Here is a 14,488-nt window from a genome sequence, read left to right as displayed (position 1 = left end):
AAAAAAAACGCTATTGATGTACACAGAACACAATAATTATAAATGATTAATAATTGCAAACGAATGACCTCCAGTAGAGATGGACCTTTGACAAGTCGCTCATATGCAAATAATTAGAACATAGAAATTTTGAAAACAGGAAAGGTTAATGATGAAAAGGGACATCGTGTCAGGTTGTTAAATTTCAAAAATGTCACAGACTAGACAACAGTGGTATAAAATATGAGCCCAAGTTTCAAAGTTCCATCAACATTTTGCATCCAGAGTAACGGATGGTGTCAAGTAGATTCTTTGAAGCAGATCTTTCTGGTGACTCGAACAGGAATCGTCTTTCACTTAGAGACAGACGAGAGACCAATTGGGAGCGAGAAAAAAGGAACGTGGAGCCAATCAGAAGAAAACAAAACAAAGAACGGAGGTTGATATATTCCCCGATCTTCAAGGACTTTCACTTTCCGAAACTTGTGCACCTGCACACGGTTTGTCAACACAAAAAAGCAGTTTTTCGTCAGTTGTGCCCAACTTGTAACCTGTGACTATGGACTCAGACCGCTGACATCGACTGAAGAATCTCCACATCTGCCGTTGCCCCGGGCCTTCCTTCGAGCAACATTATAACAATCATCGACATCATCGACAATTCAACCACCAATTGTATAAAGAACATTTTTGTTCCTTAGTGTAAGTTTACTTTTATGTTTAAAATAAACGGGTTTTGTGAGATTCTTGTCATCTGTGTCTCCTTCGCCACACCCACATGCAAACGACCCTAGATCATCCTGACGTGGGATTAACAATTCCCCCTGGAAGTCGGCGAACTTACAAATTTGACATTTGGGTGCCTTGAGGAAATCTGGTTTTAGTAAGGGTGCTGAGAATCAAAAATGTTTGGGAACCACTGTACTATGTAATTAATTAAATACTAATATGACCCTATAATTAATCACAAAGCCTTATTATAGCCTGATAATTCAGCAGTTAATTTGAGATTGATATTTATTTCTATAATAAATCAATTAATGTTGACAGATAGAGTGAGGAATGGAAATATCATTTTTCAAATAGTAATTTAGTTTTGGTAAAATAATGAATATTTAATTATTTTTCTAATGAATAAAACAAGAATAATTGTTATGTATTTTCGTCTCTTAGCAATATTAAAATCAGTTTAATATTATAGTCTTAAGTTTTTGATTTTGAAGTTTTTGAACCTATGTTAATTTGTTACATAAAATGTTACAGGTTAATTAATATATTTGACATTAATCATAAAATATTTCAGTAAAAAAATGAAATTAATCAATATTTAAACTTTTATCATTTCAGGTTGATTATATTTATTTAAAATATGGCCAAACAGAAAAAATCTTCAGTTAACATTATTCATCAGAGAAATTTCTTACTAGTAAATCATGATTTTATTGTACCTGATAATGAGAAATTGTATACAACTTTTTTGGCAAAATCATGATGACTCATTTAAGATTAATATGGAATCTTACTCTGGTTGTAGTATTTTTATTGCATACAACAATATGTGGCCAGGCTAAAATAGCTAAGTCTTTGTCTAAAGATACATGTGATAAACAGAGAAAGATTCTATCTGGCGCTTCTGGTGTATTTTCTGATGGGAGTGGAAATTACCCTGAAGATTCACATTGTGAATGGCTGATCAAAGGTATTTAATATTTGTAGATATTTTTCATTAACTTAAGAATTTGAATATAGATATTTAATTTGTATTGATGTGTACTTTAAAATATTTCAAGTATTTTATTTAATATATACTATTTAGGATTTAAATGAAATTTTGGAAACTATATAAAATAATACAGGAATTCCCTGTTAATGTGAATTGGAAGGGAGACAAGAAAAGAGGAACAGGATTCTCATTAAAGGGATATTACACTTTAAAAGTTCCTTCCAATTTTGTTGTACATCTGAAATATGAAATTGAAATAAACTCATATTAACGTATTCAAATTAATAAAAATTAAAAGCATTTTTGTTGATTGGTTTTTTTTGTTTAACATCTGAAAATAAATTAATCTTGTAGTGCAGAGGTTGCCACAGTGTGATTTCTGACCTATATATTTTTGGACAGAGATGAGGAGAGCCACTTTTGTGAGATGATTGTCTATAGCAACATCATCTCTGACAAGCATCTCACCACTTCCTCTTAGATAACACATGGTCATTTAAAAATAAAAGTTAAATTATTGTCTAGACTGATGTCTTACTCCAACCTTCCTGTTGGGACAAAACAGAATAGACACGTGATCAGGGTTGATGCCAAGTAGCTTAACAAGATAGGAGGAGTTTATATTTGCAAACGAATGACCTCCAGTAGAGATGGACCTTTGACAAGTCGCTCATATGCAAATAATTAGAACACAGAAATTTTGAAAAGAGGAAAGGTTAATGACGAAAAGGGACATTGTGTCAGGTCGTTAAATTTCAAAAATGTCACAGACTATAACATTGTCACAGATACAATGTCATAGAACATTGTCACAGATACAATGTTCTGTGAAATGAACATTGTGTGTGTCATTTCACATCAACATATACAATGTTATAAGCATCTTGGCTCCACAATCTGATTGTATTTCAAGTAAACAATCAAAGCTGCATTACAATATTCTGATTCTATTAGTTAGGCATATAATTTTATAAAGAAATTATCAATGGTAGTCTGTTTCTTCATACATTTATAGGTATCACTTACATAATTACAAAAGGAATCAAACAACTTAGTGAGATTATAATCCATATTCTCTTCAGGAAAATTGTCATTGAGCAGTGAGTTGCTTTTTTTTCTATTTTTTTACTCATAGTAAAGATTTCAATAAAAACTGAAAATTTAGATACTTAGGATCTAACTTGTAAGTTCTTATTACTTATTATAGTATGTTTAAGAAGTATAGGCAACTTTAGATTTAAACATTTAAAATCATTTTTATTTATACTGTATATTGAATTTATCAAGTATGTGAACAAAATCAAATAAAAATCTAAAAATGCATTAATTCAAAATAAAAAAACTATATAGTTTTGGCATCCCAAGATACAGTACTATCAGATGAAAAAAGAAAAATTTGGATTAATATAACAATATTTGAGAAAAATAAAAATAAGAAGTAATGATTTTGCTGACAAAAATGTGACATTGTGAACAGCATGACTCTCAGTTGCCATGTTGTGGTATGCTATCTGGGCAACCTTGAACATTAACAGACACATCCAGCCTGCAGTAAAATGACACAATGTCTAGGAGAGAATATAGTATAAACATTGGAGAGTATTTATTTTTTCATTGCAAAGTTTAGATAAAAATGGATATTGTTAATTTGATAAATGTTGTAAATGGGATGAATCAACAGAATCATTATTAATCTCAACAAAAACAAAGGGAGAGAGTAATCTGTTACAAATCTAATTCAAATTCAGTATAGATTTTCTAAATCTGGATTTGTTCATATTTTAAATCATATTGGTGACAAAATTAAATATTTAAATGGAAAGGGATTGCCATTGACAGTTGTTGAAGGCCTTATGATTATAGAACAATAGAAAAGCTAGAACAGTTTTACATTTTCTTGCCTTTCAATTGTTCTATGGTACATGCTGATCAACAAAGAAATGATAAACAGAATTCATTTTGAATCTTCTCCCATGCTATTTTTTTCACTAACAATGTCACATTTTTATCAGCAAAATCATTACTTCTTACGTTTCATTTTTCTCTTCATAGTTATCATGAACCTTCTCCTCAACTGCAGAATAATTTTTTTTTATAATTTCCACAAGAACACTTTTTCTCCACATAGTATTTTCTAAATTAATTATTAAAATATTTATTTAATTATAATTATTAAATTTAATAAGAGATAGCATCCAACATCTGCTTCTAGTGCCAAATTACTTAGCATTTAATTAATAACAGTAGTAATATAACACATTTTCTTTTTCAGAGAAATTCCAACATATTTTTGACATGTTGCTGGTTACTGTTTTTCTGAAGTCACAAATAAATAGCCTGATTGATTGAACTCTTAAAAGAAGGGAGTAACAGCAAAGAAAATACAATGGGTGATCGGTTAACAAACGTAATCCGTTCCAAGACTTTGTTCGCTATTCGAATTGTTTGTTAACCGATTATTGATTTACCATAGGTTTCTATGGGAATTTGATTAATTCGTTCTGGAGACTCCCAAAAAATAAAAAGATATATACTTTCTTACTACGTTTATTCATATGTAATTTTGAAAATACATATAAACACAGTCTTGCATTTTTATTTGTGATGTTTTTTCCATTTGTGGGGTTAAAGAATCTGTCCAATGTCGATTACTTCTCTGTCTTCTTCATGATTTTTCAGAAGTAATTAATCGCATTGTAATTGTAGAGATCCCTAAGCCTATTAACCTCAACCTGGTTTGATGCCATTTTAAGACCGTTGTTCTGACATCCTCCCACTTGTTCAAAAGATCTTTAATAGCAGATATCAGCATAAATCTGCTTTTTCAGAAGAAAATATAAAAGAATTATTTCTATCAGAAATATACTGCGTTAAGAAAGAGATGGCTGGACTCATTGGTATAGCCATTAGAGCAGAAGCGGAGAAGAGTATATAGCGTGAGAGCATAAGAGTGAAGAACTAAATTGGTAAAATAGGAAAGTGGGAAGAGAAGCTATTATGGGAGTCCCTGAGGTTGAGCCCCACATTTATTTATATAAACCAGAATACATATACAAAACAAATAAAATAAATTGGGATACAAAGTACAGGGTAGACACAATTAATATATAAACCAGGGAGTACAGTAAAACAGAGAGAGAACCGTAACACCAGTAGTTAGAAAAGACAGCCTGAAAGAAGTGACGATTATGATTATTTACAGGGTAGTGTGTGGTTCAAAACTTCCTGGGAAACAATCGTAGCCCAGAGTATATCGACACAGTTGAGAACATGCTGACGAAATTCAAAATGCTGGGATACTCAATGAGTTTGAAGTTACATTTTTTAAATTTGCATCTTGACTTTTTTCCTCCAAACCTGGGTGCTGTAAGTGAGGAACAGGGTGAAAGATTCTATCAGGATATCAAGGACATGGAACGATGATACCAGGGAACTGTTGTCACATGGGCTGTTTGGATGATGTGCGACTACTGCTGGATGCTTTATTGTGAGCTCTTATGGGAAATTTCCCATAAGAGGAAAAGCAGGGGCCATGCCATGACAACTAAGAAAGCACGGAATGAATGATGTTAGTGCATGTTTTGTACCACATTCTCTGTATGCATCTGTTCACTGTGCGTATATTTCAATATGTTGTTGTTTTAAACTTGTATTCTACTTCTGCATGATTCGTGTGCCATATATATGTATTACTATTATATGTGATATCATTATTGGCAAAGTATACGATTACTGCCAAAACTGTGGGTGATACAATGTTTTGAGTATCATTTTTGAATTCAGGAGGTCAAAATACATAAAGAATGCCTACATTTTCAAAAAACATTTTTTCACTGTTGCATTATGAAATCAAACAAGTTGACTTCAAAGAACACCATAGCAGGTGACCTTGATACGTACTTGAGCATGAAAATTTTAAAAAGAAACGACAATCCATTTGCCTGGTGGGCTACACATAAATCTAAATTTTCCCAATGTTTAGTCAAACTTGCTGCTAAGTACTGATCAGCTCCTGCAAGCAGCGTATATTCAGAGAGGCTTTTTAGTGAAGCAGGAAACGTATATGAAGAAAAGAGGAAGAGACTTCTTACCAAAAATATGGAAAAGTTGATTTTTCTGCACCATAACCTACCACTTATTGACTTCAGTTATAATAAATAATTTTGTACAATGAAACAAAAAAGTTAATTTAATTTTCAAGTTTATAATAAAGGATGATTTCATAAAATTACAGATCATTAATTATTATTTTTTTCACATTTTATGACCTAAGTTTCGATCTAATGTGCCCATGACTAAACTACATAAGTAGGTAGTTTTCATTTGATTTTTTACCTTTTTTTGATCTCTTAAAAAATAACTTAGTTATATTACTTTTCCTTTGATCTTTTACATAAATAAGCAAAAAAATTACACTTTCTCAAACTTGAAATGTATGTTCAGCATTAATGAAAGTTACCAAAATGATTAATTTACTGTGTTTTTGTTATTTCTTACTCCTGTTTTTAGGTATTTGGTATTCGGCTGAATACTGAATAGTAACCAAATATTCATTGCATCTTTAATTTTTACACAAAATCTCATTATATTTTGTAAAAATTTAACTACATAAATCAGTGATGATTGGTCTATGTCACTATTTGTCATTTGCAACAACAAATTGAGTGTTGCAAATGACTGTGGGATTGATTGAAAAAATATTGATAAATCTGAGGCAAAAGCCAGTTTAATTATTAACATTTTTTTCTACCACTTGGACATTTCTGCATATTTAGTGACTTCTGATGTGTGATTTTAGTGATATTTAGTGACTTTAGTTTCATAATTTTTTTCTGAATTTTTTTGTTAAAATACAATATATAAGTAAATAGAATCTTTATTACATTTTTATAAACATGTTGATTTTGTTGATGTATTGATTCCATCTAAGGGTATTCAACAATTCCATTTAATATTTGAGCAAACATCTTTCATTCACTATACATATACTCTATATTTCAAAACTATATTTTTTAGTGTTAATTTATATGAAAGTTTGAATTACTGTATATTGCAAAAATATGTATAGTATTATGTAAATTATTTATTTCTTTATTTAGTTTTGTTTACTTTTATAATTAAACTTTCAGCAGGATTCATTATGATACTCTAATTATAGTTCTGTATTTTTAGATTTTCACTGGATGATGAAATTTTCTTTAAAAATATAAAAAAGACGTAGTCGTTTTCAAAAACTTGGATGATCATCATATTTCTTTTAAATGTTTCTTAGTAAAAACTTCAGACAACCCAACCTTTCTTTTTAGGCTACGTGGCCGTCCTGGAAAAAGTTTTTTAAAACATAGAAACAAACCAATTAAAAAGTAATAATTTTTTAAAAATTGGATTTGATGACCTTACGATGGCTTGCTTTTTTCATCCTTCTCCTTTTGGGAGTTTTGGATCTTTATATCTACTGGAAATTTGCGCTGTTTAATGTAGATTATGTGACAAGGGGATGCATGGACCAAAGTCCAGATACACAAGCACCTCATATTGTAAGTTATAATGAAATTCATCATAAGTTGCCAAATTTAAAAAAAGTCTTGTATTCACAAAGCATATCATAAGCTACATTATTGTAAAAAGTCTTGTAAATACTACAATATCTAATAACTTTTGTAAGCTGATGTACTGGGAAAGGTTGTCCAAGTGTTTACCTCTATTGATAAATAATCGAGTGAATCGCTTTTTTCCAATTGGCTCTTTTGAATATTTCTGATTCAAAACTTCTAAGATGTTGCCAAATGCCAAAAAAATTGATAGACTTCTTCATGATGGAAATAAAACTATTTATAGAATGTCATAAAAATTTCATTCAAATCCCCTGAGAGGGGGCTTCCCATAGGCAGATTTATGTGAGCTAGTGATATGGCAGCTTGAGAAAAAAGTCATACCACTGTTAATTTCAAATATTCTGGCATACAAAAGGTATATTGATGACCTCTTCATCATATGGAAAATGGAACTGGATATAAACCAGTTCATGTGTTCCATGAATAACAATCCCTATGGCCTCACCATCAAGCTGGATCAGAAGAGAAACACATCCGATCACTTCCTGGATATAACATTTGCCTCGATGGCACCCAGATAGAAACTATCGTCCATTACAAAACTTGCTACCTGCCATTGTTTATTCCAGCAGACTCTACGGACCCTTTCTTGTATAAGATTTCTGCTTTCCATGCCCTAATGAGAAGGGCCTACACACACCACACCAGATGGGAGGACACCATGGTGGAGTTAAAACGCATTGAGAACATAGTCGTACAGCACAGGTATAGTAGGAACCTGATACACAACCTTTCCCACACTTACTCCACACAACTAGCCATACGTGAAACATCTAACATGCAAGTAGCGCCCTGAATAATGCACATTTCTGCATGGTTTGGAGTACAACCAGCACCTCAACTCCATATACAGGAAGATTGCTACCCATACCAACACGAACATTGCTCAAAGGAGGCCAAGCAACGTATACAGCTACTATGCAATGGAAAAAACAAGATCAATAAAAATCGCACACCAGGTGTGTACTGTACATGGTTTCTCTCAGGGACAACAGGTTTCAAAGGGATTTGATTTACATTGGGTCCACGAAGCGTTCTTTTAGTAAAGGTTACAAGAACACAAATATGACATCGATAATAATAGGCATACCACTGCCCTATCCACCTATGCCACGGACCCCAACATATAAGCTGATCTCCAGGATACCAAACTGATCAGACTGTCTCACTGGGTTGAACACCTTTGAAACCTTGAGGCTTTGGAAATTTACAAAGCCGGATTACTTGCCAATTGTATTAATTCAAATGATGCCATCAATGTGTCTCATGCATGGAAGTACTGCTATGATGAAACGTGCAACACTCACACCAGCAGTCAGTAACTACAGCACACCTCCCTCCTTTTTATTTACATCAATATTTTTGTTAACGCTATCATTCCGTCACCATGGTAACTCACATACATATCTGTTTTTCTATACGTACCTGGAGTATTCCATATGTTGAAAATCAATCTCTACACATACTGTTCCATATTTTTAAAAAATAATTTGTAATTTTGTTCTTCGCATTCACAAGTTTGATTCCCACTGGTTTTACAAACCTGAAGAAGACCGGAGTATGGTCAAAAATGTTTGTTTTTCTGTTAAAGGTGTCAATACTGGACTTTTAAGGTTTATGAGAGTTAATTGTTTGCATTCCAGTACTTATGTAAGAACTATTTATTGAATATGAAATGTAAATTATTGTTGGTTTCTGGGTAACTTTACAATATTGGAGAGATACTATGTCATATCTTGCAAGATGTTCATGTATCCAGGCCCAATGTCTTTGTTAATATTACTTTTTATTGGTATTAGTCAGTGGCAGAATTGAATGAGTTTCTGAGAATTGAGTTCTTGAGAACAAGCAACAAATGTAATTTGTTGCTTGTTGTGAAAACAAGGAGAATGAGAGATAACACAGTGTTGCCAATTTGCCTTGTGTGGAGTAGTTAGTAACAAATTAGTACTATGTAGTCAAAAGCAAGTTGATTAATATAGTGATAATTACAGAGATTGGAGTAAATGATTAATTAGAGTATTGAAATTCCTTAAGAAGAAATACTTTGTCTCTCTCTATTACTTTTATTGTAAAGCAATTAGTATTTCCAACAGCAGAACTAGAAACTAGTGTTTAATATTGAAATTGGTTTGTTCATGTTGTGTGAGTTCATAAGGGTTGCATTTGAAAAATTTTTGAATATCTAGCACTGTTCTCGAGAACTTTTACCCTCCAATATTTTTTGTATTCAAATACTGACATTATTAGTTGCAATCACCTTGGATTAATTTGGATTAAACCTATTATATAATTTTTTTATGTATTTAAAAGTGATTTTACTATAAAAAATGAACATAACTGGTTGACATTTATCTGGTATAGTTCAAAGATTTAAAAAGAAATTAACAAACAAAAAAGAAAAATTACTAAAAACCTGTTCAAAACAGAAACTTGCTAAATTGTTCTGTCCAGTTTACTCAGGTTTCCCTGTATAATTAATAATTACATTAAAATTCATTGATATGTTAAGAAATTCATAACATCAGTTATAAATCTTCATTTACACTTCTAGCATTGGGGATTGCAAACTTTCTAACATTTTTATTATTTTAAAATTTTGACTTTAAATATGAAAATTGCCATTCGAGTGATTGTTTAGTTGCTGACTCAGCAATGACTCCACAACTAAACAATCATTAATGCGCTATATCCAAATGAATTTTACTTTGAAAAGCCATAGTTTTGTTTATTGAAAAATAGAGCTTGCTGTAATGTTTTAGTTACTGTAATTAAAAATGTGGCCAGTGCAAATGTTTATATTCAAATAAATGTGTTCCAATAAAGAAACCACATTAAAAAGGCATTAAAAACACTTTAATAAAAATTGCAAGTACTTTCAATGGCTTACAATCATTGTCATCAGGCAATGAAATCAAATATAATTTTTAAACTTAAGAATAGAACAAAACATATAACGGGCTTTTTAAAAAAAATACAGAACCATATGACTGATTTGCCAAATATTCAAAAAGCCAAAAACAGTAAAATAAAGCAAAAATAAGGTTTAATTGACAAAGCAGGAAATCCCCAAATGTAAAATTTTATGCGAACATCTACAAGGCCAAATTGTTTAAATAGCACTATTCACATTTAAGATGTCTACTTGGACTTATATTATTACAGCAGAGCATCAATTATCTGAATGCCGATCAACCGAAACATCGGTTAACTGAAAGCATTCCAGTTGGACTATGTCGTGCTGAATCGAACGTTTTTGATACTAGATTAACTTCTAAAGTATAATTATTTTTTGTTTTTATATTTTTCAATATATTTATTTTTTTGTGAAAAATAAAGAAATAATTTTTAACGATACAATAACCACGACTATTATTATAAAAATTTTCATTAGGCTTAACATTGAAGAAAATTCAATGCAAAGTGACATGCAACAGAGAAAAATTTAAACATGGGATATATTAATACAGTGGGTGATTGGTTAATGAACATAATCCGTTCCAAGACTTTGTTCACTATCCGAATTGTTCGTTAACCGATTATCGATTTACCATAGGTTTTAATGGGAATTTAATTAATTCGTTCTGGAGACCCCGAAAAATAAAAAATATTTTTTTGTATTTAATATAAATTTATTTAAATGTAATAGTAAAAATACATACATACACAATGTTGCGTTTTTATTAGTCGTGTTTTTTTTGTTTGAAAGGGTTAAAGATTGCTTTTCTCTCTTCTTCAGGATTTTTTGTAAGTAATTAATAGCATTGCAATTGTAGAAATCTCTAAGCCTTAACCTAGTTTGGATGCCATTCTAAGACCGTTGTTCTGACATCCTCTCACTTCTTCAAAGGATCTTTAATAACAGATATCAACATTAATCCTCTTTTTCAGAAGAAAACGTATCTTGCCGAGTTTTTTGGTGGTGTTCATTCAAGAGTTCTTGGTGGTGTTCTGTTGTCAAATCTGTTTCAGGTTCCATTATGAACTCTTCGATGTTCTTTATTTCTCAAATGTGATTTTTGTTATTCCTTTAGCTGCTTGAGTCTTCTTGATTATACAGTATTTTTCTTAAATAAGATTGAACTGTGACCTACTGTAGACCTGTTCATGCCATACTGCTTAGCAACATTAGGCATCTTCTGCCCACTCTCTACCTTTGCTATTATACTCTCACCTTTCAAAAAGAAACCACAAAACTTAACGAGTGCCTACCCGACAGTCTTGCAAATACATAAAAGAATTGTTTTGTCAGAAAAATAAAAGGCTGGAATTACAAGGGAGAGTTTCAACGTTTCGAGGAATACTATCCAATCGGTATATACCGGTTTGAGCGTCGATGTCGACATCTCCCACATTCCGAAAAGTTTCGAATTGTTGCCTGAAGACAAGGGAAGACCAATCGTATTCATTATTTTACGTCACTTCTTTTTGTGTTTGTTCTGTGGAGTGTTTGTTATCCAATCATATGTTCATTGTCCGAGCATAAAAATCTTTTGTGAAAGTGTTCTTTATCTGATCTGTTTGTTAACCAATCACCCACTATATACTATTATTGGGATATACTAATATACTATATTAATAATGTATTTTTTCATACATAATCGGTTATCTCAAAAATCGATTTTCCAAACCCCAGTCCCCAATTGATTTGGATAATCAATGCTCTACTGTAATAGGACTTATTATACCAATGACTTGTTTTTCCTTATTTTTTCCTTATTTTTAAAAACAGTTCTTATTTTTCACCAGGTGAAAAATAAGGACCTTTTTTCTGATAAGTTTTCTTAAATTTGCTGAACCAAGTCATCGGTATAATAAGTCCTATTAATAATATAAGTCCGAGTAGACATCTTAAATACTAAACTATATGATAAGGACACAGAGGCCCAAGATTTAGTGCTATTCACAATTGTGGAATATCAATGGTAGTGGAATTACATGATGATAAAGATGAGATATAAAGATTTTTTCACATAAACAAAGATCTTTTGTCATAGCACTGCCTTAGTAACCTAGCTTGGGCCCAAGGTGGCACATAGCCATGTTATAGTACTCTCTCTCCAAGCTCATTTGTAGGTTTATTTTTTGCAATGTCATCTCGATTAAGGATGCACCGATAAGCAAAATGACCGATTACCGATTAATCGGCCATGCATTATCGGCCAATACCGATTAATCGACCGATTAGTGTTAATAATTTATTGCATTAACAGTGTGAGATCCTGGAGTTAATTATACAGTTAATTATAATGTGGAAAAAACCTATTTTTCTCTACCTGGTATTTTCCATTTTTCTCGGGTCAGGTAAAGAAGAGATGATCGAATATCCTCTCAAAATCAACAATCTCTTCCTTTGTTTCTAAAATAAATCTCAACACTTAATTGTTGACGCATGGAAACTTCGACATTGTTTAAAAAGCTGAAGTGTTTCTGTGTTTAACAGAAACAAAATATATTTCTTTAACCGCTGATATTTGGGCAGCAACTACAAACAATTCTCCTTTTTTAAGTGTAACAGCCCACTGGTTGAAGGATGATTTTCAGCAGGAAAGAGCTGTTTTGCAAATTGTTTCCTTTGAAGGTTCCCACACAGCTACACGAATCAGTGAACAGTTAAAAATTGTTCATGAATAGTATAAGTTGACAAGTGATAAGATATTCTTAGTACTAAGAGATTCTGCAGCAAATCTGGTAGCTGGAATTAGGAATTGCAATTTAGAAGCATTATCATGTTTTATACATACGCTGCAGCTGACACTAAACGAATGCATATTTTCTAAACAGGATGTGAAAACTATAATCACAGTTAATAGAAATATTGTCACACATTTTAATCATTCTGCTGTAGCTGTAATCAAATTGGAAGGTTTGCAAGAAAAGTTAGGTTTGCAGAAACACAAATTAATTCAAGATGTTTTTTCTTGCTGGAATTCTACATACTACATGTTGGAACAGCAAAAGGTACTTGTCACATATGCTATAGATAATAAAATTCCTACATTGAGCCCATATCAGTGGTCTCTCGTTGAAAAAATTATTCTACTTGTAAAACCATTCAAAGAAATTATTGTGGAAAGCCAGCAAACGGGAAGCCACTTCATCTTCAATAATTCCCACAATAGAGACACTGAAATTATTCTTATCAAAAGCAAAGATCAGTAGTTCCTTTAATGGCATTAATACCACAATAGAAAAACTAGAAAATCCAATAAAAAAAAGATTTTCAGCATATATAGAATACAAGTCTTTATGATTGTCATTTTTATTAAATTCAAAATGAAAATTCAAAAAGAAAGTATGGTAGAGGAAATCTCAATAAGATTTAAATTCTGAAGCTTCTACTTCTGGAGGTGAATTTCTAAGTTTTTATGATTCATTTGATGAATTAGCTTCTGGTAAACAAAAGAATGAAGAATAGCATGTTTTTAAAAAGAAAGAAAAAACGAAACGAACGAACGTTTCGATCAACAATTACAAACATATTGACATTTATCCCTTAAACAAAGACATAGTGACATATTTTTGTGGTGGAAAAGTTCAAAACAACTTTTTCCTAATTTGAACAAAATAGCTATGAAATATTTAAGTGCCTCAGCATCTTCCATTGAAAGTGAAAAAAATTTCAGCACTGGAGGTAACATTTATGAGCCGGCAAAAAATAGGTTATGCCCTGAAAATGATGAAATGCTCGTGTTTTTGCATTACAATTTAAGGGTTTTACAGTTAAAACAAATAAAAATTTAGTTTTTCTTCTTAAGCTATTCAATACTTTTCTTATGTAAAGTTTAAACTTTATATTTTACGTTATATTATACTTATAATATGTATCGATAAAAGGAATAATTTAATTAGTAAAATTTTTTTAATACAGTCGACCCCCTGTAACACGGGTTCCTATAGTTTGGATTCCTATATGACGGCGAAAAAATTGCAACAGTATCTGTATAAACATGGTAAAAAACTCCTATAATTCGGTAAAATGTTATCGGGCAGCCGAACTACTTTCCGCCATCCAGCGCCACGCTACGGAGAGTTTAGGCGGGTAAATTGATTTTACTATCGTCTGTACAGTATTATATATAAATTAGGTACTGTATATATAATTATAGATTAACTTAATTTAGTGTAACTTTATTATAATTATATATATACTTTCCGCTGTCCAGCGCCA

At 31.5% G+C, this 14,488-nt stretch overlaps 1 protein-coding gene across 1 annotated transcript in view; it reads left to right on the top strand.

Moving 5' to 3' along the window:
- Positions 1–1,321: 1,321 nt before the first annotated feature.
- Positions 1,322–14,488, top strand: part of LOC111612543 (multiple epidermal growth factor-like domains protein 8) — a 136,763-nt gene continuing 123,596 nt past the window's right edge. The window contains exon 1 of the mRNA XM_023353773.1: positions 1,322–1,678. Coding sequence (XP_023209541.1) covers positions 1,468–1,678 — 211 coding nt within the window. The 5' untranslated portion in view covers positions 1,322–1,467. The remainder of the gene's footprint in view (positions 1,679–14,488) is intronic.

The sequence above is a fragment of the Centruroides sculpturatus genome, unplaced genomic scaffold, assembly GCF_000671375.1.
Source record: "Centruroides sculpturatus isolate CEXI.00-Female unplaced genomic scaffold, Cexi_2.0 scaffold1680, whole genome shotgun sequence".
NCBI lineage: Eukaryota > Metazoa > Arthropoda > Arachnida > Scorpiones > Buthidae > Centruroides > Centruroides sculpturatus.
This window is presented reverse-complemented; position numbering and strand designations above follow the sequence as displayed.